The sequence below is a fragment of the Vombatus ursinus genome, unplaced genomic scaffold (genome assembly GCF_900497805.2).
Source record: "Vombatus ursinus unplaced genomic scaffold, bare-nosed wombat genome assembly UNPS02006874.1, whole genome shotgun sequence".
Classification (NCBI taxonomy): domain Eukaryota; kingdom Metazoa; phylum Chordata; class Mammalia; order Diprotodontia; family Vombatidae; genus Vombatus; species Vombatus ursinus.
Genome location: NW_020946652.1, coordinates 9083072 through 9110004, shown reverse-complemented (window position 1 = coordinate 9110004; position 26933 = coordinate 9083072). Strand labels below are relative to the sequence as shown.

The window sequence follows — 26933 nt, the reverse complement described above, 5'->3', positions numbered from 1 at the left end:
CTCCCCTCCCCTGATATCCTCTCCCTTCTCCTCCCTTCCCCTGGCATCCTCTCCCTTCCCCTCCCCTGGTAGCCTCTCCCTCCCCTCCCCTCCCCTGGTATCCTCTCCTTTCCCCTCCCTTCCCCTGGTATCCCCTCCCTTCCCCTCCCCTCCCCTGGTATTCTCTCCTCTCCCCTCCCCTGGTATCCTCTCCCCGCCCCTCCCCTGCTATTCCCTCCCTTCTCCTTTCCCCTGGTATCCTCTCCCTTCCCCTCCTCTCCCCTGGTATCCCCTCCCTTCTCCTCCCCTCCCCTCCCCTGTTATATTCTCCCTTCCCCTCCCCTGACATCCCCCCCATCCCCTCCCCCACTCTCAGGCTCCTCTCCACATCAGGGCAGGACGGATTTTCAATAAACAGGCTCAGGAAGGACACAATGGGAGCCTCAAAGCCAGCTGTCATCTCTACAGAAGGTCACTGGGCCACCCCAGGAGCAGCCGCTGAGACTGCTGGCCACCCTGACTGCCCTTCCCTGGGTCAGCTCTCCGGCCTACCTCTGCCTCCCCAGGCGTCTGAGAAGCATTTCTGTACTGTCGGATTCAATTCAGTGGCCACTTAAAAGCACCTACTGTGTGCAGGCTCTGTGCTAGCCCGTGGATATCCTGAGGTCAAAAGAGGAGAAGTCCTGCCCTCGGGGAGCTTACAGGCCTCGGGCGATCCCACTGTGTGCCCAGGTAATAGTCACAAAGTCCTTTCAAGAGGAAGAAAGTGCTGCTGGGGGTCAGAAAGGGCCTGGTGGAAGACACAGTACTTGAGTTGTGCTTGGGCAGAGACTGGGGCAGGCCAGTGTGAGCACAGGCACTGAGGTGGGGAATGCAGGCTCCTGTGCTTGGAGCAGAGAGTGAAGGAAAGAAGGTGAGTGAATGAAGGCAGGAAGAGTGGGTGGGGGCCGGATCGTGGAGGGCCTTCTGGCTCAGGGTGATTTTTAATAGGGTGGTGACCCAGTCACAGCTGCATTTTAGGAACCTGAATGTGGCCACTGTGGGGACAGACTGGAGTCAGGAGAGCTCCTAGCAGTCTGCAGCAGCCAGGAGGGAGGAGGGCCAGGGCTTAAGCTGGGGAACCCACTGCCTGAGAGAGAGAGACAGGGCAAAGGACCCGGCCCTTGGGTGGACGCAGCTGGTGAGGGGTAGGAAGAACCAAAGATGCCCCGGAGGGAAGGGGGAAAGCAGAGCATTGGAAAGAAGCCGCTGTTCTGACCAGAAACAGGGAAGAGTTTGAGGTAACAGACAGTGAGTGCAGTTTGGGGCAGGGTGAGCCTGAGAGGGCTCTGGAGCATCTCATACAAAATGGCCAGTGCATGTTTGGTGACCTGGAGTTTGGGAGAGAGATTGGTGCTGGAACCGCAGGTGTGAGAATCATCCACAGAGAGAACATAATTAAACCCATGGGAGCTGATGAGATGAGAGGGAGGGGGGGGGGGAGGGAGAGAGAGGACAGTAGCGGAAAGGCCAAGGCACTCAGTGTCCAGGAGCTGGGAGAGGTCCACAGTGGCAAAAGGCTCCAAGAGGCCTGGGAGGAGGCATGGGAAAGGGTTGTTCCCCCCCACCCCGGCAAAGGCAGGGACCTTTGCCCTCAAGCAGGGTGCTCCCGACACAAGGTGGTCCTCAGGCCAGAGACCCCAGGCATTCTGGCCCAGCCTGAGACGGGTCCCAGGGATGCTGCCCGGTAGCCCAGGACGCCAAGGACCAAGTCCTCCCTCAGAGTCCCCCATGTACTTGGCTCCATGTTCTGCCCCTTTGAGGGCGGAGAAGGGGTGACCTTATAAGTCTGCTTTCTGAAACTTCATCCTCACTGGGGACATGGGCGTCATGTGAAAAGGTCAGCAAAATGAGAGCTAAATACGTGCAGTGGAAAACCTCCGAAAGCAAGGAAGGCCCAGCCAGGCTGCCCAAAGCCCTCTGGTCCTCGGAAGCAGGGTCTTCGAGAAAGGCCAGCCTGACGGCACCCTTAGTCATGCAAAGGAGGGAGCCTGTGCCAGGTGCCAAAAGAGAAAGAACAAATCCTAAGGGAGATGGGCTGGGGCTGGAGGCAGCACCCTGGAGGCCTGGCTCGGGAGGACAGACTGGCCTGGGGTGGGGCTGACAGCCAATAGCATGAGAACAAGTATGTTCCATTCCCCCACATAAACCTCCCAGGCTGCTAGGAGCAAACATGTTGGCCCTCACTGGGTCCACAAGGAATCTACAAATAGCTTCCTGGCCCGTTAGCTGACCCCTGCTGGCTCTCCCTCAGCCCTGGCCATATTTTCCCTGAGAAAGTTGAAGTTTTCAGCACAGCTGGTTGGGGTGGGATGGGGGTGGGGAGGGGCAGCAGGGATGGATCCATCTGCAGCTGGCCAGAATGGGAAGCCAGGGGTCAAGAAAAGAGGTTACCTGCAGGCAGGAGCCAGGCCTGACCTGCCCACACACATTTCCCATGTGAATCCAGCTTTCCTAGGCAGTGCTTACTGACTATCAGAGGCCCAAGGCCAGCTCTGGCCTCCACAGCTGAGTTCTGTCACCACACCCTACTTCCACAAAAGAGTCTTGTTCTTGGTCCTTTGCAAGTTGTCTCTGATTATTCTGGAAGCTCCTTGGGGGCAGACACTGTGTCTTTCTTTGTATCCTCAGCACTTAGCACAGTGCTTGGCACTCAGCAGGGGTTCCCTCCTCACCACAGTCCAGTCCTCTATGGAGGTGAGCCCCAGCCCATATGCCCGAGTGCAGAGCAGAAGGGCTCCTCAGTGGGACAAGCAGAGGGTGAGCACCCCCGCCGTCTCTGGGCCCCGAGCCATTTGGTGCTCATGGAAAACTATGTTTTGATGAGAATCATCCTGAGGATGTTCCACCGGCGGAGATGCAGCTTGGAACTCACATCTCACTGAGAGAGGGAGAGGGAGAGGGGCAGTGAAGTCTCGTGGAAGGACGCCAGGTTATTACTCTATTTTTGCTACACAATTGGCAAGGAATGTTGAATGCTGAGCAAAGGCTGGACAACATCATCAGGTCCTCAGTCAGGTGGGGATTGGACAAGGTGCCCTTAGGACTCTGTGACTGTGATTCTTGAATGTAGCCAGATCAGAAGCAGAGATGAGGTAAGCCGTTACCATGGAGCCAGGAGAGGTTGAGTGCAGGGCAACGACACCCATCCTAGGATGATGCACCCTCATGGAGTCCGGGGACTATGCTTCTCATGGAGGGCCATAGACTGAGATGAAAGCAGGAGCCTCAGACATCCTCTTACACAGAGCCTGGTGTCGTCCTTAGCCGGGGCACTTTCCAAGCTTTGAGCCATCAGAGATTCCAGGAGGTAAATGAATTGAGTCTAAGAGGCGTCCTCCCTGTGTCTGCTCCTCACAGGAGGAAGCATTTCCATTGTCACCAGTCTCTGTTTTTGACACTTCCTGAATTTGTCTAGTGAAGGGAATTATGTGCTGAGATGCTGTGATAAGATTTACCCAGAGATAAGCAGGAAAAGCAAATGAGTCTGACGTCCTGTGGGGAACCTGTCAGCACTTATCTCAGAGAGAAAATGGCCAGGGAGATAGCAGAACAGGAGGTGCAAATGGGGCCAGGTGCCAAGCACAGATACATTTGTGTCAGAGTCTGGGGATGAGTCTGGGCCCCAGAGGCTGAGCCCCAGAGGCTGAGCTGAGATGTTGCTGCTGCTGCTAAGCCACAGAGGCTGAGCCCCAGAGGCTGGGTCCTAGAGGCTGAGCCCCAGAGGCTGGGTCCTAGAGACTGGGTCCTAGAGCCTCTGTGGAGCTATGATTTCAACCCCATCTAACAGGAATCAGGATGTGTCTTCCAAGCTATGGGTCCTAGGAGAAACTGAGAGAGAAAGTGGGCCTTGGACTTCTGCAGAGAGAGGCTGAGAGGTGTTCCTGGATGCGCATCGCCTCCTTGGAGTCCTGGAGGTTTGTGCAAGAGAATCTGCCACTGAGGCTGGAGTTTATTGTCCCAGGGAGTGGGGGGTGGGAGCGGTGGAGCTGAGAGGGTGGGGAAGGCTGGTGGTATTCACAGGAACCTGTCATTCCTCACTGCTCTGAGTCATGGCCATGACCACTCAGCCCTCCCTTGCCCCAGAGAATGATGAACTCCTAGGCTTGGATAGGGCTGCCCAATCATTGAACTGACTGGGCTGAGGAGCTGCAGGGAAGACGGCCTCCCTGAGCCACTGATAAGCCCTGGTTCTGCTCTCTGCGACCCAGCAGGACAAGGCCCCTCAGTCCAATTCACTGGGCTGCCCTGCCAGTTATTCAAGACAATCACCCCATCTCTGACAGTCTTCTCATAGAAAGACCCTGGGAGGTGTGGGGGCCATCAGGAATGTGGACTGCCTTCTGATAGGCATCATGTGCAGGGACAAGGAGGGGGCACTCTGACCTCTGCCCCCGTCTGGGGTGCTGTGGTCAGCTCTGGGCTCACAACTAGCCAAAGAGTGTCCAGAGGATGGCAGAGTGGTGAAGGGCCCTGGGATCCTGCCAGATGAGAGTTATTGAAAGGCACTGGCGATTAGGAGCCCAGAGAAGAAAAATCCTAGGCAATGGGGCCTAGAGCTTTCTTGGGGTTTCACTGGGCTGTCAGGTTAAATGCCTACAACAAAACACCTAGGATTACAAAGGAAATCAATTATAGTAAAATTCCACGGCCTGTATTTTTGCTGTTTAAAAATCACCAGGTTAAGACCCCCTGGATGAAGGCAGTGAGTGCTGAGGTCCCTGCAGTCCTATAGGAGGGGGAGGGGCCGGGAGGGGCACAGCCCAGGTCTGCCCCAGGAGTCACCTGGGATGGCGCTGACTCGACTTGGGCCTCTCCACCAGGCTCCCTTCATCATGAGCCTCTTCCCCAGGGTGCAGGCATGTGCTCAGTGCAGTAGAGTCCACAGCCCCTTGGGAGCAGCCAGGGAGTCTCTGACCTGCTGAGCCCACAGTCACACTCACTATGCCCCATGTCCCCAGGCACACTTCCGGTCCTCATCCCGAAGATGGCCAGGAGTCTGCAGGCTCCTTCTGGGCTTATTACTGGGGTTCTGGGCCCAAGCTCACTCGATTTCTATCTGCCTGCCTCTTATCTTACAAGCTTTGCAAGAGATCTCGGCTCCACAGCCATCCAGCTTAAGCCCTGGGGAATTCAGTAATTACTGAAAACCACAGCAGACACCGGCAGTTTCCTGAGCTCTGGTTTTTGGTTTTTTTTTTCCATCATTGGTTTTTCTCCTTTACCGAACAGAGGCAATCCTGACAAGTTGCATGTAGAGTATATGTCTGTATTCAGAATCCAATATTTCCACTGACTTTCATTAAATTATTAGAGATCATTTTCAGGGGGTGTGGAGATAAGGGTGGGGAGAAGTGGTCACAAGGTGCAATAAAAGCACATTTAATAAGGCTTTGGAAACCACATGACATGAAGGAAATGAGAATTAAATGATAAAATACGGGTAATACTTCCAGTTTGGTGAAAGGTGTTTTTTTTTCTCTTTACAAATATTACAATTAAATCATGGTTCACAGTGAACAAACAAATCTGTTCTGATTCCTCTCAAAGAATCAGATTGGGGTTGAGATGTGAATGGTTCATCCATGTGGAGCTGTCCAGCAGGGAGGGGAGGAAGATGGAGAAAGAGAAGAAGAGGAAGAAAGGGAGGGGAGGAGAGGGATGGGGGAGGAGGGAACAGGAGAGGGAGAAGGGGAGGGGAGAGAGGGGGAAGGAAGAGGGAGAGGGAGAAGTAGACGGGAAGAGAGGGATGGGGGGAGAAAGAAGAGGGAGCAGCAGAGGGAGAAGGAACCCATGGGTGCTGATGAGGGCATTCCCACCTGACTTGCTAGACTTTAAAAGACAGAATGCCCTGAAGTGGGGAGAGAAGACCATGGGGGATCTGGGGGTCTGGAAGACGGGCTTTTGCAGGCCCTCCTGCCAGTGAAACTGACTGCTGCCCGTTGCTGTCCATCCATCCATGTCCTCTCATTCATGACTATAGTGACCTCCAGCTCCATTCTGCATTCAGCTCATCCCAGAACTTTGCTATAGGACCAGCAGACTCCCACCAGCCTGAGGTCTCCTGCCACTTGCCAAGAGTGTAGGGATTGCACTATTTGCCTTCTGTCAGTCCCAACCTGATAGAGTTGGCCCCCAAGTAGCCCCTGATGGGCCTGAAGCTGTAGCCCAGTAACTCTTGGGAAGTTGACCTTCAAAAGGGGTCCATCTGGCCACCAGGTCTCCTGAGGCTCCAGTGCTGGACATCCACCAGAAATGACTTTCTTCAAAAAAGCAGAGAAAGGTAGGAAGGGTCAAGGCTGTGAAGAACTTTAAAGGCCCAAAGAGGCCTTTATGTATAGTTCTGGAGGTAATAGGGAGCCAAGGAAAGTTACTGAGTAGGGGGTGGGGGTGACAGGGAACAGTTAACAGTGAATGAACATAAGAGTGTGGCATTGTAGGAGCTGAAGACAAGCTAAGACTAGGAGGATTTCTTAGCTCTTCTGGGGAGAAGGGATAGGAGCCTTGCTTGTGACAGAGGGTGTCAATTACTCCCAAAAGAGAGTGTAGACATATTCAACTCAAAGTTTGCTTTTCTTCCAAAGTGACTGAGCTTTGGACCTGAAAACACATGATAAAAAGAAATGGAAGCCAAGAAAAGTGAGGCAAAGGTGAGAGGGCTGCCCTGGATGTGTCCAAGTCCCCAGGTCCAGTCAAAGGAAGAACCAGGAACCATGCCGATGTTATTTGGAGGAGCTAGAACTGGAGGGAAGCGCACCCAAGGACGGAGAAGGGCGATGTCCCCACTCGCCCCAGGAGTTGAGAGAACCGAGGCTGGTAAACTAGGCTTTGATTCCAATTGCAACACAATGAAAGTCAGAAAAGGAAAAACAGACTAATGTCAGACTAACCCCATTTCCTTTTTGGGTGGGGTTACTAGACTAGGAGATCCAGAGCAAGGCTTTAAAAATAGTTCACCTAGATTTTGGCAAAGCACCTGAAAGAGAACCTCATGCTAGCCTCTCGTGAACACGATGAAGAGATGTAGGTTGGACAGTAACACAAGTAGGTGGGCTCAAAAAACCAGAGCCAAAGAGTGGTCCCTAAGTGTTAAACATGGGTTGGAAAGGAGGTCTCCAGGGGAGTGCCTCAGGGATCATTTCTCTGCCACACGTTGTTGTTTTACATTTTTATCAATGACTCGGATAAAGCATAAGTGGCAAACGTACTGAAATTGCAAACAGCACAGAGCCAGGTTAGACAGGCAACATTTTGAATGTCAGAGTCAGGATCCTAAAAGATGGTGACAGACAAGCACATAAGGCAAAAATTAACGGGAGGAGATCAAGTCTAGTCAAATGGAGATTAAGCACTTACTGTGTGCCCAGCACTGAGGACACAGGTACAAGTAAAAGGCTCCAAATACTAACTGCATAAATCCAGGGTGGGGACAAGGCAGGCAGAGGGTCAGTTCATCAGAAAGAGATCTTGGCAGGGGCAAGGAGCAGTCAGCAGGTGTCAGGCAGCCAGTGCTCTCCCCAGGAGTCAGTGCTAGGACACAGATGCCCCCAGAGCCCAGTGCCATCATGCCACGGGCTCAGATCAAAGAAGCAGGTCACCCAGGACAGTACAGGTGCCAGTCCCTCTGTCCTGTAAGAGCCCAGTAAGGGCTACATCCAGCACCTAGATCCTCATGCTCACTTCTGGCAGCCACTGTCTAAGAAGAATGTGGCTAAGCTGGAGAGGGTTCAGAGGAGGCAGGGGTCCGGGGGGCAAAGGGCCTGCCTTCCAGAGGAATGGGGCATGGTTAACCTAGAGAGACAGGCTCAAGGGAACAAGAGTGTTCTGTCCTGTGGAGGAAGGATCCAACTCCTCTGCTTGGTCAGATTCAGGCCTACTGTCGAGATGATGAGAGCTGTCCCAGTATGGAGCAGGCTGCCCCCAGAGGTGGTGAGCTCCCCCTTTTTGGTGCTCTTCAAGGAAAGGCTGGAGAAGATTCCTGTTCAGGCTCAGGCTGGCCCAGCTAACCACTGAGGTTCCTTCCCACTGTGACATTCTGTGACTCTGTGTTGTGTAATGATGAAAGAATGGCCCCAGACAGAGTGTGACCCCTGGGCCCGTGCCTCGTGCTTGGCCAGCTCTCTTTCCAGGGTCTGTTAATGCTCATGAACATCACTCTCCAGGACCCCTGAGGCCATGGGGTCTTTGTTCTGGTGGGGCTCAATCGAGCCCTGGACATCACAGACTCACAGACCATCTGACTGAGGGGGAGGGCATCTATCAGTTCCCAAGAATGCCGAGAAGAATGCTGACCTCTTCTGTGAATCGACAGGGCATGGGAGGGAGGCTGCTCCTGGGAGGCGGGGCCCTGGGGGAGACTAGGCAGCTTCCCCATCATCAGACACCTCAGTTCATGAGGCGGTAAATGGAGTCAGGCTGCTAGGGTCATGGGCCCAATGACCTGGCAATCCCCCTGCCATCAGTGACAGGGTCCGACTCCTTCCTGCTCCTCTTATGGCCATGGCATTGGGGCCTTGGCGGATGAGGAGGATTTATTTGGATGGGTCAACGTATGGAGCAAGGTCATCCCAGGTACAGAGAATGGCTGAACAAGAGTCATCCATAGAAATTCAAGGGGACGGTTCTACCCGAGCACAGAGTGCTGGAGGTGGGAGAGTGGACAAGACTGGAAAGGGAGGTTTGAGGCAAAGTCATAAAAGGCTTTACATGCCAGGCTGACAGCAGGTAGTCACTAAAGATTGGCACAAGGCCCTTGATTGGGGCAGCTAGGTGGTGCAGTGGATAGAGCACCGGCCCTGAAGTCAGGAGGACCTGAGTTCAAATGCAGCCTCAGACCAAACACTTGACACTTACTAGCTGTGTGACCCTGGGCTAGCCACTTAACCCCGATTGCCTAAAAAAAAAAAAAAAAGCCCTTGATCATTAGATGTGGTAGAGGACTTTCTCGACACGATGACCTGCGTGCATGGATTGAACTGGAGGCAGGGTCCAGGCAGCTGTCTGGAGCCATTATCCAAGGCTGGAGATAGGGAAGACCTGACCTCTGAGGGTGGCTGTGGAAACAGGAAGTGATGGAAGGGAAAAGCACTAGGAAAGAGCTGGATAAAGTCAAGCCTGATGCAGAAGGAGACTCCCAGGGTCTGATTGGGGGACTGGCGTGGCACGGTGTTGTCAGCAGGAGGAAGGTGGAAGAAGTGGTTGGAGGTCAACATGAGGAGCTGAGGGTGTCCCTGGCAGACAGATCTGACAGAGTCCAAATGCAGGTAGTAGCCAGAGAGATGTGGGAGCTGGGGAGACAGAATGATGATGGCTACCCCCAACTTGAGGACTTCTTGGGAGTGAGACTAAATGAGCCCCCAGGGGCTCATGGCAAGAAGAAGGCCTGCCAGATGGTCCCCTCAGCCCAGAATCTGGGCCCCTGGCATCCTGCCTAGAGGCAGAAGGTGAGGAGACCTGAGGCACCCCAGGAGAAGGGGATAATGCAGCCCTGCACCCAGATCACCCAAGCTCCAAGCCAGGCTCTGCTTCCAGCTCCTCCACGCTGGTTCTGCCTCCTCGGAACTCCTCAGCCTACATAGCTCAGCTTGTGATTACCACTGTGCTGTTCTCTGATGCCCACGTGCTACCAGGGAGCCTTGCTTCCTCACCCCAAGGGCAGAGAATGTAATGTCCCTGCTCTCCCCAAAACCTGGTCAAACACAAGGCTGGGTTCGGGTAACAGATGCTGACTTACTGACACCCAGGGGCCAAAGAGAGGTTCGGTGGTCTGCAAGGACCAACTGGACCAGAACTAAAAGAAGACCTGAGCTCTTGGAGCAAGTCCAGAGGGAAGGATAAGGCCCAATGGGAGCACAGAAAGTGAGACAAGAGAGGAAGGGTGGTGAGGAGAGCAGAGGCCAGGAGCAATGACCAGCACCTAGGAGTCTGCGAAAGAAGGCAGATACAAGGCAGATACCTCTAAGAGCAAAGGAAAACTAAGCTCCTTCTGGACTCCAAGAGGGGCAGGGGGCAGGGAGGGGAGATGGAATCCTCAGGAACCTATGGGTTTGGGGAGCCTGAGTCTGGCCTGGGAGGTGGAGGCGGGATTCAGGGAGACTCAGACCTGATGGGGCTCGTGAAAGCAGACTCTTCCTGGGAGCCTGGATTTGCCTCTTTCCAGCCCTGAGATGCTGTCCTAGAGATTCTACAGCCATAACCCCCTCACACCAAGAGGGGCCAGAGGGGCCTTACCTCACCTGCACAGGTATGGCTAGCTGGTGAGCAGTGTCCCAGGACCCTTCCAAGGCTGTAGCCCCAGGAAGGGCTTCACTGCTTCAGGAGTATCCGTGAAAACCCAGAGGCTGAGCCAGTCACTGGGGAAAATGCCCACCCCCACGACACCCCCACTGGCCCCTTTGGGGGCTGGTATGGCCCTAAGAGGGAGGGGCAGGAGCCAGGGGTGCAGAATAAACAGCCCACAGCTCCTGTCAGTAACGTGGCGATGTACGACTAATGCTCACACATTTCTCCTGTTACCGAGGCATGGCTGCCTCCTCCTTCCTGTCTGTCTGAGGCACTCTCACCCTCTTTCCTTAGGCTGCCTATCATATCTAGGGGCTAGCTGACAGATGTCAGGCTGTGCTGACTAGTGGTTCTTGATGAAAAATCAATCAGGGAAGAGTGAGTTAATAAACAACATCCTGGGTACAACGGAGGCCTGCTAAGTCTGGTCTTGTAAGACTGGGCCCCTGGCCCCTGAGCCCCTGGGCCCCTGAGTCCCTGGGCCCAAGACCAGAGCTCCCATGGAATGGGGGCAGGAGGTGGAGAAAGGTCCAAGAGGAGAGGCTCCAGCAGAGGAGTGCAAAAGTGACTTTTACACGTGAAAATGGCGACTCCAAGGCTGGGGCCTAAGGTGCTGGAGGTGATAGAAGGAAATCTATGGGTTCCCACAGCTGTGTTTCTCACCTTATACTGGTGGAAATCTATCTAAGGTCAAGAGCCACGGAATGAGTGAGCTGCTAAGGAAGAGCTGCAGCCCAGCTGTCTCCTCTCAGGTTATGGCACTAGCTCAGCAAGATGTCCCCTAGCACTGGACAGCTCCCTGCAATCAGAAAGCTGGGAAGGCAAGGAACAAACGACTCTTCTCACCCTTCCCTGCCACTAAAATGCATCTTTGCCTCATTCAGGAAACCACATTCCCTAGTGTCCCTCGAACCAAACCTGAAACCCTCCGCCTGGCACAAGGAGCCCCTGGCTGCACGCGCACCCATCTGCGCACGGCGCTTGCCTTCCTGGAAGTGATAGATGGCCAGAAGACAGTCAGGGTGGAACAGAAGGCAAGCTCAGTGCTAGCACCTTCCCTCCCTGGATGGTTTCCAAGCCAGCCTGGCTAGAGCGAGTTTGCACAGAGCTGCTCACATGTCTCTCCCGTCAGACTGGGAGCACCCGGAGGGCAGAGACCATGCGTTTGCCTTTCTTTACATCCCTGGTGCCTCGCACACAGGAGGTACTTAATAAATGTTGACTGGCTGGCTGGCTGCCTAGGGGGAGGGGGTTCATGAGATAGAATTTCAGCTCATGAATTCAGGACAGCTTGGACCCCAGAGCAGGAGGTTCAAGGATGAGTGGGTTAGGTCTACCAGGGCATGGTTTTGGGAGATCCAGTGGTCTGAAGGGCACAGCAGCAAGGAGATACCAATGAGACAGCTGGAGTGACTTTGCCAGGCAGCTAAGAGCCTAAAGGGTCCCAGAACGAGGCAATGGATAGACAAGCCCACTATGTCCACTTCAAGCAAAGGTGAATGTCCACTAGTCAGGGACATTGTAAGGGGATTTTTGCTCAGACGTGGGTTGGATTAGAGGTCTCTAAGTCTTCGCCAGTTCTGACATTTGGGGGTTCTCAGGAAAGGAAAGGAAGGAGAAATGAGGGGGAAGAAGAGAAAAGGAAGGGACAGGCACAAAGGGGAAAGGAGAAAGTTTATCCTGGGGAGGGGGATACAAGGAGGCTCCATCCTGGCTCCAACCTCCAGGCTCCAGGTCACTGGCCATGTGTGTACATACATGCGGGTATACGTGAGCATTCATATTTGTGTGTGTGTACAAGCATGTGTGCTTGTACACGTGTGCACAAGCTCTTATGTTTGTACACATGTGCATGCATGAATGCCTGTGTTTGTATGCATGTGTGCCTGAGTAAGCACTCATGTTTGTATGCACCATGTACATATGTGCGTGCACGTGTGTGCATGAGTACTTGTGTTTGTACTCGTGGGTGTGCATGCACTAGTGATCGAAGCTGACCAACAGTGGCTTGCACTGATCCTCTGCCTATTTCTTGCTCTCTCTTGCCCAGCAGGAAAGCTAAGCAGTGAAGGAGGGAGTCTCTGAGCCCCCCCTCTGAGAAGTTGGGCATGGGCCAGAACGGGGGAGCTTTACTAGGACACTGCCCCTAGCTGCTTTCTCTCACTAATGAACTAACTGCATATTGGACATTTAATGAGGAGAAAGGAAGTCTATTAGGCCTGTTACCTGGGGCAAATCAGAATGAAGGCTGACTGCATCTTGTAAATAATAATTTAGGCCAAATCAGGTAATTGGACATGAATCATCCAGTAGCTACTTAGCCCTAGATTCAAATGTCCCTAAATCCATCAGGACTGAGCATTGCCACTTTTGCAAGGTCATGATATGGGGTCAGGAATGGACAGAAGGCTGCAGTCAGCGCATGAGAGTGGCCAGCCTGTAATGACTGTGGGGGAGGGGATGACATCATCTCGACTCTTTGTCCATGAGTGCCCCAGGGCCTGCCCTCTGGCATTATAGAAGCATCCCTTCCACATGTATTTTTGCCTTTCCCAAGAGCAGGGGTGGGGAGAGAGAGAACAAAGCACCAGCCGGCTCTGTTCTCAGAGCATCTATAGGTACACTGACAGATAGCCAGAACAGGGAACAGCCCACCAGCCCAAGAACAGGGTAAGAAGGGCCTGGGCAGTGCCAGTGAGCACACACAGGGGAAGGGGGGCACAGGGCCAGCTGATCTGCAGAAGGCCATGGTGGGCCCAAGGCACGTGGCTGGACAAGCAGGATGCCAATTAGTGGAGGCTTGTGGGACCACCAGGGGCATGATCCAAAGGAGGGAGGCAGAGAAGCATTAGTGAGCTTGGCACATCCCAGGAAGACCAAGAAATGCAGCTGGATAGACACCCAGGCCCCAGGAAGAGCAGGCTGGGCCAGGGCAAAGAAGCCAAGGGCCCTGAATGCAGATTTATGTTTTAAGTACTTGCATTGACAATGAGGTACCAATGATAGGTTTGCAATTAGACAGGAAACAACCAGAGGAGATTGGGGAACCTGGGCCTGGTGCAGAGGATAGACTGGAGGGAAGACAGTCAGCCAAGGGAGGGCAAGAATATCCAGGAGGCCATCAGACGGGGGCCTCAGACAAGAGTAGTGGCCACAGGAATGGACAGGAGAGCACCACCACCAAAGACCTGAGACCCTGGCTCAGCTAAGGTAACTCAGAGCAGGCATCAGCTGCTGGAGAAAGAATGGCCTTCTGAGGACACCCACAGTGCAGGGCCCTGACCAGCTGCCTTCTGGGCTCTGCCCTGGTACTGCCCTGAGCTGCTGACCCCGGGGCCTTTCCCCCAAGCCCCATCAGGCTGCAGCTGTGTTATTTGTATTTACTTCTTATCTGTATTATTGGTATTTACTTCTATGTGGACACATGTTCCTCTTGGTAGAATGTCAGGTCCTTAAAGGCAGGGATGGTTCCATTCTTGTCTCTGTATCCTCCGGTGACTAGCACTGTACTTGGCACACAGTAGGTGCTTAATAAATGTCAATGACTGATTGATTCTACAACCCCCACAGTAGCTTCCAGTACTGTGAGGCCTTCCATCTGGGCAATTCTAGGCTTCCTCAGTGTTCAACTGACCTGGCATTTCAGATATCAATGACTCCCTTCCCCTAAGCTTCAAGGTAGGTTTGCCCAGAGTCTGGGGCAGGGGCAGGATGTCAGTGAGGGAGGGAAAAAGATAGCCAGAAAAGCTCCCTGTGGCCCAAGCACTTGGGGAAGGAGTTGGGGGCTGGGCAGCCAGTCAGGGGGCCAGGAATCCTTTCTGTCAGAGAGAAGGGCACCTGCAGCCTCTTTCAACCTTTGGGGTCCAGGTCTCCATGCTTGGAGCCAAGCCCTGGTGCAAGGCCAGGGTGGGGGAAGGGGTGGCACAAGCTCACCTGGAGTGTCATCCAGCTTCCCCATTGTCTCAATCTGCTCCACGAGGTCATTGGAGTTCCATTGACTCATGCCTATGAGGAGAGCGCTCTTGCCTTCTGCCACGTCCTCTGCAGGGAGAGAAGATGAGGGCTTGAGAACAGAGAGGCAAAGACTCCAGCTTGAGCACAGGTGTGTGTGTGTGTGTGTGTGTGTGTGTGCGCGCGCACACACGCATGCGTGCGCGCACGTGCACACTGATGAGAAAGGCTGGGGAAACAAGTCCAGCATCCAAGGTCAAGGAGAAGCCACTCTGTCCCCATGTGGTATCTGGTCCTAAGGTACCACCAGCTGCTGGGGCCAACCTTTACCCAAAGCATGGCCTTTCAGGGTCCCTGCAAGGCTGTGCCTCCAAGACTCCTTCTCTAGGGAGGGGCCAAACTAGACTGAGACTTTAGAGCTCCCTGTCAGATGAGAAGGATGGTCTTCTACTCTGGTTGGGAGAGCCACCTCCAGGGCCTGGGGCCTCCCCAATCTCTCCCCAGGCAACTCCTTCCATTTTGAAGTCCTTTCTCATACGGAGGGAGTAATCTGCCTGTTTTCTGCATTGATCACTGGAGCCAAGTCTTCTGAAGGACGGCCACAGTCCCCCTGAGTCCTCTTCCCATCCTTGGATAGCAGGGTTTCAAGTCTCTCCTCAGCTCCCTTCTAAGACGTGGGGCCAGAAGTCAGCGCAGTAGCCACATGTGGGCAGACTAGATCCAGGACCACTCATAACTGATGAATTGTAGTCTAAAGGGAAGTAGCCCATTTAAGAGCCAAAGAGAGTCTGAGTAGGGGCAACCAACCCAGCTAGGCTGCCAAGCTGGAGCTCTCCAGGGTCCCAACTGCTTCCCTTCTAGAGTGCTAGCTTCTCGCCCTAACCTAATCTAGCCCAGCCTCACTGGCCACCTCTCTGGGTTGTCTGCCCAGGATGAGTCTGAGAGAAGCAGAGCAGTGCCCCAGGACCCTCCCAAAACACACACTGTCACGTCCCCCGAGTCCCCCTCACCCACTGTGTGCCCCATCTCAGCTTAGCGGCAACTGCTCCCCAGAACACATGCTTCAAATGAGCTAGGTAACAATTCACTATTTGGTCCAACTCATTAAGTGCCCACTTTTGTCAGGCTCCAGGGTCCATACTGGGGAGATAAAGATGAAAACAAAATGGTTCCCATCCTCAGGAAGTCCCTCACATTTTACTGGGCCAAGAATGAAGAATCCAACACATACATGCATACATGCATACATACATACATACATACATACATACATACACATGCATAACTGCAAGGTAATTGGAGGGGAGAGAGAGCCCTAACCACCAGGGGATAAAGAAAGGACACACAGAGAGGAGGAGGGCAGAGATTAGCTGATCCTAGAAGGAAGATAACATCTGAGAGGTGGAGTGGAGCAAAGTATTTCCTAGGCCCATAGAATACTCCAGGTATGGTTTTGGAAAATCCACAGTTAATCAGGAGACAGACTACCTGCTGAATACACCAGGCTCACTCTGAGGTCACTTCACTCTTCCTCAGATGTCACAAAGGGAGAACAGAGATATGGTACATCTCAGTGCAACTCTCCTGATAACAGGTGACTTAACCTTGTCTTATCAGTAGTGATTAACTCAGGCTAGCCCCCAGTGCCTTACTACTTCCCAGAAGGAGACCTAGCTTCACAACAGGATAAGCCAGGCTTTGCTGCTGGTGTCTTTCATTCCAAAGAAGATCAATGACATCATGTCCTGACTTGTTCATGATTGGATTTAAATGAGGCAGAGTTGTGCAAAGTCATCACTCTTCCAAAGTCATCAAAGGCCAGCGGCAGCACAAAAGTCAGGATGGTTGCTGATGACCCAGGATACAATGGACCATGTTGGCATCTTCAGGGTCTGATCCAGCTCAAGGACTCCACAGCACCTGCTTCAGCTGACTTTATGACCATTGGAATAAATTGTTCTCATTTGCCCATTCTGCAGGAGGGTAGTATGGGGTGAAGGGGACGTTTGGGAGGACGAGCACCTCTGGTATAAGGATTGCTCATTCACCTTTGGTGCCCACCTCTCACTCAACTCTCACCTGTGGCTGCAAGAAGCTATAGCACTCAAGGCAGCCACACCCCAATAAACCATCTCGGCAGATAGACTAAACCAGGTTGAGGGTAACCAATGGGCCTCAAATTCAGTCAGTGAGTTAGAAGGGTATCTACCCAAGCATGTGAAAAGCTAGGCATATATTCCCGGTGACTTTCCCTAGGGGTCCACCACTCTCCTGAGGTAACACAAACAAGCCAGGGCTCCCCATATCCCAGATCCAAATGGATGGAGGATTAAAAGATCATACAATATACCTATTCACATAGCTGGGCAATGAGAATGGCATCCCAATCCCACAGGGGAGGAGTCCTCCACATCATGGCAGTTTTATACAACTGGCCAGAGTCAGATCCCCAGCATCACACCCTCCTTCTCACTGGTGCCCATGGGCTGGTTAACTCTCTTCATGGAGAAGGTTGTCAAATGCCAAAAGCCCCTCCCAGGACCATTCCTTCTGCTGCTGCCCCTGCTGCTGCTGCTGCTGCCATCTCTTCTTCCTGTGAGCCCAGTACACTTGGCAGCCACTCTTACCAATGCCCCTGCACAGAGGGGGTCTAACTTTCCCAAGCAAATGCAGCTGTCTATGGCCATTCAGCATAACAATAGACTCTAGCCAATTCAGTTCCAGGAGGATCAGTGAGGCACCATGGAGGTTCTCACCACTGGCTTGAGAAACAATAGAGCTTAGATTAGATGGCACACTGCCCCTGCCTCCCAGAGCTTGTCCTTCAGTAGGGTTAGGGTGAGAGATGGAGGGGACCTTAAGTCAAACACCCACCTCAGAACGAGGGTCAGTAAAGGTATGAAGTCAGGTCATTTGACAAATGAGGGTAGTGTGACTTTTCCCATGATATATCATGGGAAAGCCATGATATATGCACTCTGAGCTGGGAGCCTTTCCATTTGGTCGGTTGGAACATGATGCTAATTCCCCACTTCTGGCCCTTTGCCCCCTCTGTGCTCCCTGCCTGCCCTGGTCTGTCTGGCTGCCTTCTCTACAAGCCCAGCACAAAGCCTTTTCTAGACTGTGCTCATCATCTTTCCTCTCTGGAGCACATCCAGTACTTGTCTGAATCTGTCATTTGGGGGCAGGATTTGCCTCATGGGGGGGGGTCTCTCTTTGATGTCCCTTTGGTGTCCTTAACTAGATTATGGATGACTGGAGAGAAATAACTAAGCCTTAGACATCTGCTTCTCCCACTCCACAGGCTGAGCAGCGACTCTCTAACTGACTGACTCACTGACCTGACCTTAGAATAATATCTGTCAGAAAAGACCACTGCCCAGCCCCAGGATAGGATCAGTGTTCTGACAAGGTCTCTCCATACACCAGTCTACATTCTGGCAAAAGATCACACAACAGTGAACATCTGAGAGCTGGGGAGAGGGAAGTCTGGTTGGAAGGACTTAGAGACAGGGATTCTCAACATCCCCTGCACCCCAAGGACCATCTGGCCTCCCCATGCACCCAGCAGCCAAATCATCTTCTCTGTGCTGTCTGCTCCAATGAGGAGGTGAGCTCCTAGAGACCAGGAACTGGTGGGTCACCTCAGCAATACAGCACAGTGCATAGTGCGTATTCATTCATTCATTCACTCAATCACAATTTGTGGAAATCACACAGAAAATGATTCATTCATCCTTTCACCCAACATTAGGCTCCTCCTACGTACCAGGCACTGGAGATGGGGACAAAAACCAAACAATCCCTGTCTCCAAAGTGCTTACGTTCTACTGGGGGGAGAAAACATACACAGGGGAAAATAGACCAAAGTCATTTCAGGAAGAGGGGACAAAAGTCTCTAGGGTGGGACTGGAGAAGGGGAAATCAGAGCAGGCCTCTGGGAGGAAGCATGAAAAAAAAAAGCTCTCATTCCAAGTGACAGAATGGAGGAGGGAATACATTCCAGGCAGAGAGTAGGGCAGGGCACAGCCTGTGCAAAGGAACAGAGGTGGGAGATGGAATGTTATATGTGAGGAACAAGGAACAAGCCAGTTTGGTTGTAATTTAGAATGAATGTGCAAACGGAAGGCAGGCTGGATGAAGACTGGGAGAGGCTTTACATGTCACATAGAAGTCTTGTCCTGGAGCCAATGGGGAGCCACGGGAGCATTTTGAGCAGAGGAATAATGTGGCTACAACACGATATTTTGGAAGACCAATTTGGCAGCTATGGTGGGGCGGGGGGGGAAGCAGATTATCCTAACCCTAACCCTCTAGGAGGCTACAACAGTGGTCCAGGGGAGAGGGGATAAGGGCATTAACTAGGGCAGTGGTTGCTAGAGACGTGGTTCTGGGAACTGAGGGCAAGGCAAAATTCCTCCAGATGTTTATACCAACCCAAAGCGGGAAAGCCTTCCCAATAAGCCATCTGACTCTCTGGGCTTCCCAAGGCAGTCGAGTGGCAGCCCAGGTACAGGGAGGCACTAGCCTTCTTCCTTGGACCCAAGCCCAGCTGAGTGATGGTGACCTGGGAAGGGGCCAGTCTATGGGCACAGCTCACGGGCCCTGACAGGGGAGGCTGGCTGCCCCACCTGGAGAGGGAGGGAGAGACCCCTGAAGGGCAGCAGCTTGAAGCCAGAAGAAAGTAAGGAGCCCCAGCCTACCTCAGCCTCTCCCTCTCAGTCAAGCCATGAGTCAGACAATAGCCAGGGCAGAAGGGCAACAGGCACAGTCAATGACTAAGGTCAGCTCAAAGGGCATGAACAGGCAGTTTTCAGATGAAGAAATTAAAGCTATCCAGTCATATGAAAAAATGCTCTAAATCACTATTGATTAGAGAAATGCTCAAAATCTTACAAAAATGAATGTTGAAAACTATCTTTATATGTAATTGGAAAAAATAAAATACTATTAAGTGGGGAAAAATTAATAAGGCCAGGTTGGGGCAGAATCTTGGTGGACACAGTCTGAGATGGGAGCCATGAGCCATCACAGGACCGTCATCATGATCAGGTCCGGGGCTCAGGGGGTGATTCATATCAGCCAATCCCCAAGTTATTCCCTATTCCCTTAGTTATTAAGTAACTATAATATGCCAGGCCCTGCTCTGCAGAGATACACAGACCAAGAATGAAACGTCTTGTACTCTACAGGGGAGACAACAAATGAGAGAAGATGGAGGTGCACCCTTCCCCAGAAGAAGCAAGTAAACTGAGGAAGGGGATAGAGAGATGGGGCTAGAGGAAGGGCCCCCTGCAAAAAGGGCTGCTTGGGCAGAGCCTCAGAGAAAGCTAGGGAGGAAGGAGGGAGAACAAGGAGGGAGGCCTGACTCCAGGCCTGGGGATTAGCTGGGGCAAAGACCTCAGACCTCAATGAACAATTTCTCTGAGGCTCGGGAGGAGTTCCACGGCTCCAGCCCAGAAACAACTGGGAGTCAACATCACCATGGCCCTGTAGGGTTTGCAAAGTGTTTTCTAGCCTTTCCCAATCTCTCTCCCCTCTTCTCCCTCTCCTACTATTACCCTCTCCCCTTCTCTTCTCTTCTTCTGTCCTCTCCCCCTCTCCCACTTTCTTCCTCATCCTCTATCTTATGACCTAAGGATACAGTTCTAACTCAGGACCATAAGGTCAACAGGTTCCAAACACAGAAGTTTCAACCACTGAGTTTCCAGTTGGACACCAGCTATTGACTGTCTTGTCCCCTCCCTTTTCCTCAGAGAAAATAGATGAGGACAATGGGCTGAAGGTCAGAGGTAGGAGAGCCCTTCCTCACGGCATCTCTGGTCACAGAGGATCAACTGGGTGGAGAAGATCAAGGGCTACCCTCAGAAGGACAGCCGGGGGATAGAGGAGACCCAGGTGGGCATAGAACAGAGAGGGCCTGGCACCCGGAAGGCTTCAAGCTGAGGCACCATGGAGAGGGCCTCCTTGGCTAGGTGTGAGTTGGACTAGATGCCTCTGAGAAACATAGCTTCTGTAGGCTTGCTGGATATGAGATATGGGGAAGAAAGAAGAGTCAAAGGCAGCATGGAAGTCAGGACACAGGTCACCAAGTCACTGGCAGTGCCTTGGCAGATGTGGTCTATGGTACCAGACTCTTGTTTGAACCAGGACTTGCATTTCATTGGCATAAGGAACTCCCAGTGAGAAAACTTCCTCCACCAACACAGTCAGGGCGGCCTGGCTGCCTGACTGCCTGCCCCAGATGGCATGAACACAAAGCCCTCTGGACAGCATCCAGTCCCAAAATAATCGTCAGCACCAGGCAGGCAGAGCTAACCTTTGAAGGGAGCCATGAAATATTTATAGCTCTGGAGGCTCAAAAAAACAAGGCCATCCGCTGTGACTCTGAGCTGTTTAAAGCCTTCCCGAAGGCAAGCTGTCTACACACACACACACACACACACACACACACACACACCCCTCCCACACCAGGGATGCTGAGGCTGGCACCAAGACTACCCACCCAACCATCTCTCCACCTCCCCGGGATGGCTCCGCAAGCCTGGAGACAAGAATAATGTGAAAGGCTCTAGGAAAGCACCTCCCCCCCCAGCCATCTCCCCAGCGGCTGCTACACAGGGACCAAACTGCTGCCATTAGAGATGAAAGTAGTGATTAGGGCCCTGAGACAAGGCAAAAATTAGACTACCCATGGGATAGGGAGTCCTTGGGCACAATCAACCACGATGAACACCTTAGTATGGGCCCATTCTCCAGCTGCAGACCTGGACTTCTGTCTTTTCTGTCACAGATTCCCTGGGTGACCTTGAACAAGACATTTTCCTGCCTCTGGTTTTCTATTTTTCTGTCTGTAAATTTGAGGAGGCTAGAGAAGCCACACTGCACAATGGAAAGAGCCCTTAAATCCTAAAGACCTGTACTTACAACCCCACGCTAGCATTGACTCCCTGTGTGCCTGCGGGTCATGCCTGTATGACCCTTCATCTCTCTCAGTCTGTTCACGAAATGAGGGAATTGTTCTAGAGGATTCTTGATCTTCCATCCATTCGTGTGACCGCTGAACCTAGTCAACTTGTCAAATGACTAGGGATGGTCAGAGAGGGCCGGCCTAGACAAGCCTCTCAGAATCAATAGGTGGGCACACTCTTTGTGAATCCATAACCAGAGGAAACTAGGCACTGATCCTCCCCACCTCCACTCCTGCCACAGCAGGAAAAGTGAAGGATGTCCCCTGTATGAGGCAGGTTCTGCCTGACGCCAGGGTTCTCGCCTGGGCCCTGGCTGGTTCTGGCTCCACTGGTTGCTTGCCTGACCACCCTCACTGCCTCTGCCCTCTGGTTCCTGAGGGGCTACGTGCTGCTTGCCTGGCCATCTCGTGCTGACCTTCTGGCTCCCCTACAGCCTCCACCTTCTGCAGCCTCCCTACTCTGCCTCACCTACACCACCTACCAGGCAGGGCTTGCCCAGAGTTAGGGTCAGCCCTTTGCCCTCGCCTACCTCCTGCTGCCACAATCATTCCATCCTCCTCCATGAATTCAGAGAGTGTCTCTTTTTTCTCTTGGAATCTTCCCCTTTTTCATTTTTACTTCTTCTGGTACTGGGGGCAGGTCCTGGAGCTCCAGGTTCATAAGAGGAAAAAAAAAACTGGTATCAGGAGCAGAGCTGTGAGGTATGAGATGCTGGGGGAAGAAGGTGAGAGAGGACAGTAGAAGGCTTTGTAACAGGCTCAGCAAGATTTGAAGAGAGAGGACCTGGTTTCAAACTCTGCCTCTATCCCTTCCTGTGTGACCTTGAGGACTCACTCAACTCCTCAGTTTCTTAATCTACAAGATGAGAGGACTGGACTCCATGACCCACGTTCATTCCAGCTGTACATCTATGGTCTTAAAGTTCTGTCTCTTTACATCTTAATTCCTTTTGGTTCCATAAAATGTTCTGATTCTAGGGTTCATCTCCGCCAGCTTACTGCCCTCTGGCACTCTGCAGGCCCACACCTTCTCATTCACTCATTCAGCAAGCACTTCTTGGACCTCCTGAGTGTTGGGCACCAACCTGGGCAATGAAGACAGAATGACAGAAAGGCCCTGTTCTCGCAGTGGGTACATACTACTGGAGGGAAGGACAGGCATACATAGGAGGAAACACAGTCTCTATACAAAGAGAATGTCAGAGACTCTGAGAAGCCAGGACCCTCAGAGGCCACCTGGCCTGATCTGTCCTTGAACAGGAATGCCCTCCACGATCACAACACAACACAACATGACACACCTGGACAAATGGCCATCCAGCTGGGTTGGAAGACCTCTGGAGAAGGAGAGCCCACCCGTCCACTCTGGGACAGTGCTAACTTTCCCAAGGTTTCCCTCCCCTCAGGCCTTGTCTGGTGTCCTGTTACTGGGGCCCTGGGCTCACCCCCTCAAGCTGCCCTGATGATCTGGGCAGAACAAGGGTGTGGGAGGCAGGAGCAGATGAGGTCACCAGACCTGTACCACCAGGCCAGATTTCAGGGCTGCCCCAGCGGCACGCACCCCATCCCCTGGTCTCTTAGTGGGGTTTGGAGAAAAGCAGATCCCAGGGAGCTGCTTCTGCCCAGGTGGGCACAGATCTTCTGACACGAATGTAAGGCTGTTCTCCTCAGAACACACTCTGTATGATCCATGACCTCCTGATCTTGTGGGGCCCAATACTGGCCCCAACTTCCAAATGGGGTCTAAAGATGGCCAAGGACAGAGGGACCCGTGCCTCTCTCTTCTCGGAAGTTCTGCCCTCAGGGGACAGACAGTGCGAGGTTGGACAAGCATTCTCAGCTGCCCTATTACATTGTCGGCTCATAGACTGCTCACAACCCATTAAATCCCAGCTATTTCCACATGGTTGCTATTGAGCTATGATTCTGCTATCATGTTCTTGGGAAATTAGTGTTTTGAACCCAAGTGGGAAAACTTGACATTTTCTCCATTATATTATATCTGGTAAATTTGGACCAATTTACTTGCCTGACCAGATCTTTTTAACTCTTAGCCCTGTCACTCACTGTGAGTTATCCTGCCTAGCTTTGCGTTGCTAACCTAGTCAGAGTCACTGATAAAATGTGAAGTAAATAAGTACGGGCCCAGCCCAGAGCCCTGGGACACTCCACTGGAGACTTCCTTTCAAGGTGACATAGAAGTTGGTATTTTGCCCACTTTTACATGGAACCATTTTAACAACTGTAGCATACTTCTATATGCTATATCATCCCCATTTATACTTAAGGAAAGCAGCAGATGCCCATAGTAGAGATTCAGTTTCACATACAATCCTCTTTTTCCATCCTTCTCTGGACAGGGAAATGTTCGTATGAGTTGATGACTATCAAAGTCAGACACTTCCAAGTTATTACCAAAATGGACTGAGGGGGGCTGGGGAGATGGGCTGCCCCGCCAGCCTGTGGCTACCCAACTCCCCTCAAAGCAGAGGCTGGATAGCCACTTTCTGAGGATGCTCATAAGGAATTCTGGGCCTGTCATGGGGGGCACAGGTGCTGCTGAGGCCCCTTCCAGCTCTGAGAGCGTGAGATTCTGGGAAATGCTGTTTCTCACCCCTTCTCCCCATGGTTGTCATCTACTATTAAAAAGTGGGTATCTCAATGAGAAGCCAACACCTGGAGGCAGTGGGTTATTATCAGAGGAAATGTGGTCTTGTTGATAATTCCCAGGGCTAGGAGACAGCCAGGTAGGGGTTGCAGACACGGGAGATGACTCGGGGAGGAAGGCACTTTGGACCTTTTCCTGGGCTGACAAAGCAACTCCCCTCTCCTCCAGCCAATCAGGGGCCATGTCCTAGAGAATCTGCTGCATGGCCTCTCTCCGCTTGCAGGGTCACCCCCTAGTTCAGGCCATCTTGTCTCTCCCCAGGAGTGCTGTGTGACTGCTTCACCTCCCTCCAGGGTGGGAAGGAGGACACAGCAGGTGGAGAGGCAAGGCAGCACTTGCCAGCAGCACCTGGCCCAAACTCTGGTCTCTCTGCTGGGAGAGGAGAAGCTTGCTCTGCCTCAGTTTACTGCCCAAGGCCAGATGTATGGACATGAACATAAACCCAAAGGCTGAGGAAGAGCTTGGTTTCTGCAGTTGTCGGTCGCCGTCTCCCTCATGCATATGGATGGCAGGGTTTTGGACGCTCCCAAGAAATCAAGGGAAAGAAATGTCCCAAATTAAACAGAGAAAAAGAGAAAGAGATGTGCAGGTCTCTGTCACAGCCCTTGGAGAAAGTCCATGTCCCCTAAGGCTCTTTCCTAAGCCTCTTTCCCTTCTCTAGACAGTGTCTCCCTGGGTGATCTCATCAGCCTCTCTGTGCACCTGATTCTCAAAGCCAGGCATTCAATGCTAATCTCACTCCAGAGCTCTAGTCCAAAGGTCTCAATTACTGCTTGACATCATCATTAGGATGTCCCAGAGGCACCTCAGACTCCCATGTCTAAAGCAGATCTTCTCTTTCCCGTCCCCCCAGCCCAAGGGGTCTCTAGCCCAGCCCAACTCTGGCTCCTGCTGCCTGATGCAGAGCCCCCAGGTGCCAAGCTGTATCCTCAGATCGGCCAGGATGCTTTGTCACCATCCCTGCCACCACCAGGACATCTTAGACATTCCCACTCCTGGGAGGTGGGAACTAACAGCTTCATTAGCCCCACTTTATAGAAGAGGAAACTAAGGCATGGAGAAATGAAGGGACTTATCCAGGATCAAAGAACTAGTAAGACGAGCGCTAAGACTCATCCTCGGGGTCTTCCGATTCAAATGAACTCAAAGGGAGGCAGCGCCTGAACTAAGCCTGGAAAGCAGCTAGGTGCTTTAAAATGGGGAGGCTGAGAGGAAGAGCCTTCCAGGAAGGAGAGAAAGTCCAAGCAAAGACCCTAGGTGAGAGGTGTGTCCAGAGGAGGGAACAGCAGGCAGACCAGAGCGGGTGGAGTGGAGCTGATGCGAAGGTCAGCTGCCACAGAATTCTGGAAAGTGAGGTTGGAGCTCCATGGGGGAGGTTCTTACTGGCCAGCTGAGTCCCATGGATTGTATTCCAGAAGCACCAGGGAGACTCAGGGGTTTTGAGTAGGGGGGACATGGTCTGATCCAAGTTTGGAGTGATTGACTCCACAACTAATTGGGGAGTTTAGGACACAGTTGCGGTGGGGCAGCCGAGACAAGGTGAGAAGCTGCCTGGACTAAGAGGTGGAGGTGAGAGGCTCGTGGAGGTCAGACTGACCAGCCTCGGCAGCTGCCTGCATATGCGCGAAACGGACCCCGGAGGGAGGAGTCCAGGAAGGCTTGGAGGTGACTAGAAGGGGGATGGCCCCAAGGTTCCCTCAAAAGAAGAGGGATTTTTGGAGCCAGGGTGAACTTACCAAGGGGAAAGATACCAAGTTCTGTTCGGGACAGACCAGTGTTCTTTTCTTTTTACCCGCTTCTAACGCTGCCCACAGACTGACCCTACATCCTGGCTGTGGGCTTAGCTCGCACCCTAAAGCCACCTCACAAGCTAGATCTTACTGGTGATTAGGACTCCACCCATCCCCACTGCTGGATGCTCATAGCTCTGTGTGCATTAACGGATGGGGATGGGGCATCTTCCCCATGCAGGGGGATCCAAGACTTCTGTCTGACATAAGGGCTAGTTAGTGATCTCAGGGCTATCCATGGATGCACCTGAGCTGGAACCATCAGAAAGGGGCTGAGCACCACTCCCCCACCCTCAGTCAGTCAACCAACAAACACTTGTGCAGTGCATTCTCACGCTATCCAGTGGCAGGCTACAAAAGAAAAACACCTAAATTCTGCTGATCCTCAGCCCCATATCCTGGTCCCACTGGGCTGACTCTAGAAAGCCACATGTGACTAAAATTATCTCAATATTCCATATGCATGTCCCCTTCTCCACCCCCTGTCCCCGGTGCTAAGGGGAGAGGCGAGGACTGCTGCCTCTCTGGCCTTCCCCACTGAGCCACATTGGACGTCATCAGGCAGCTCAAGGAGTTTCATGAATGGATGAATGGAAGGATGGATGGGTGGATGGATGAATGGATGAATGGATGAACAAAGCAAACTGAAGACACTGAAACTTCTGGGGAGGGATTGGTTGATTTCAGAGGGAGATGGGGGCAGAGTATATCACCAGGAAGATATTGGGCAAAGTTGGAGAGGAGCTCTGCCCAATTCAGTTGTTCCTGAAAGGCTCCATTCAGGGCCCCTAAGCTGGGGTTCTTTGGCTCATAGGACCCCAGCTCTCCAGAGTTGGCGGGGCCCTCAGGGGCATCCAAACTGATTCATCTGGGAAAAGGGGCATCTGAATATCTGTCTTTTTGTCCCCAGTACACAGCATAGCGCCTAGAACATAGCAGATGGTTAATAAATGGTGGTTTGTTCATTGCTTGGTAACCCACCACCTCCTGGGCAGCCCCTTCAGATTCAGGAGAACTCCAGTGGTGGGGAAGTTTGCCTGACATCCAGTCTCAAGCTGCCTCCCCTATAATTCACATCAGTTGCACCTGGTTCTGCCCCCAGGGAATGGGAAGAACAAATGTGATGCTTCCTCCACATGAAAATCCTTAAAATATTAAGACATTTCTCTTCCCATTTTCCCCTACCCCCACCCCCCACTCCTGGACTCCAGGCTCTTTACCATCCTGGTTGTCTCCTCCAGGCACTAATTTGTCA

At 52.6% G+C, this 26933-nt stretch overlaps 1 protein-coding gene across 1 annotated transcript in view; it reads right to left on the bottom strand.

Moving 5' to 3' along the window:
- The window catches only part of PITPNM3 (PITPNM family member 3), a 96886-nt gene that overhangs the window by 42720 nt on the left and 27233 nt on the right, over positions 1 to 26933 (bottom strand). Inside the window, exon 3 of the mRNA XM_027848705.1 lies at positions 14233 to 14340. Coding sequence (XP_027704506.1) covers positions 14233 to 14340 — 108 coding nt within the window. The remainder of the gene's footprint in view (positions 1 to 14232; positions 14341 to 26933) is intronic.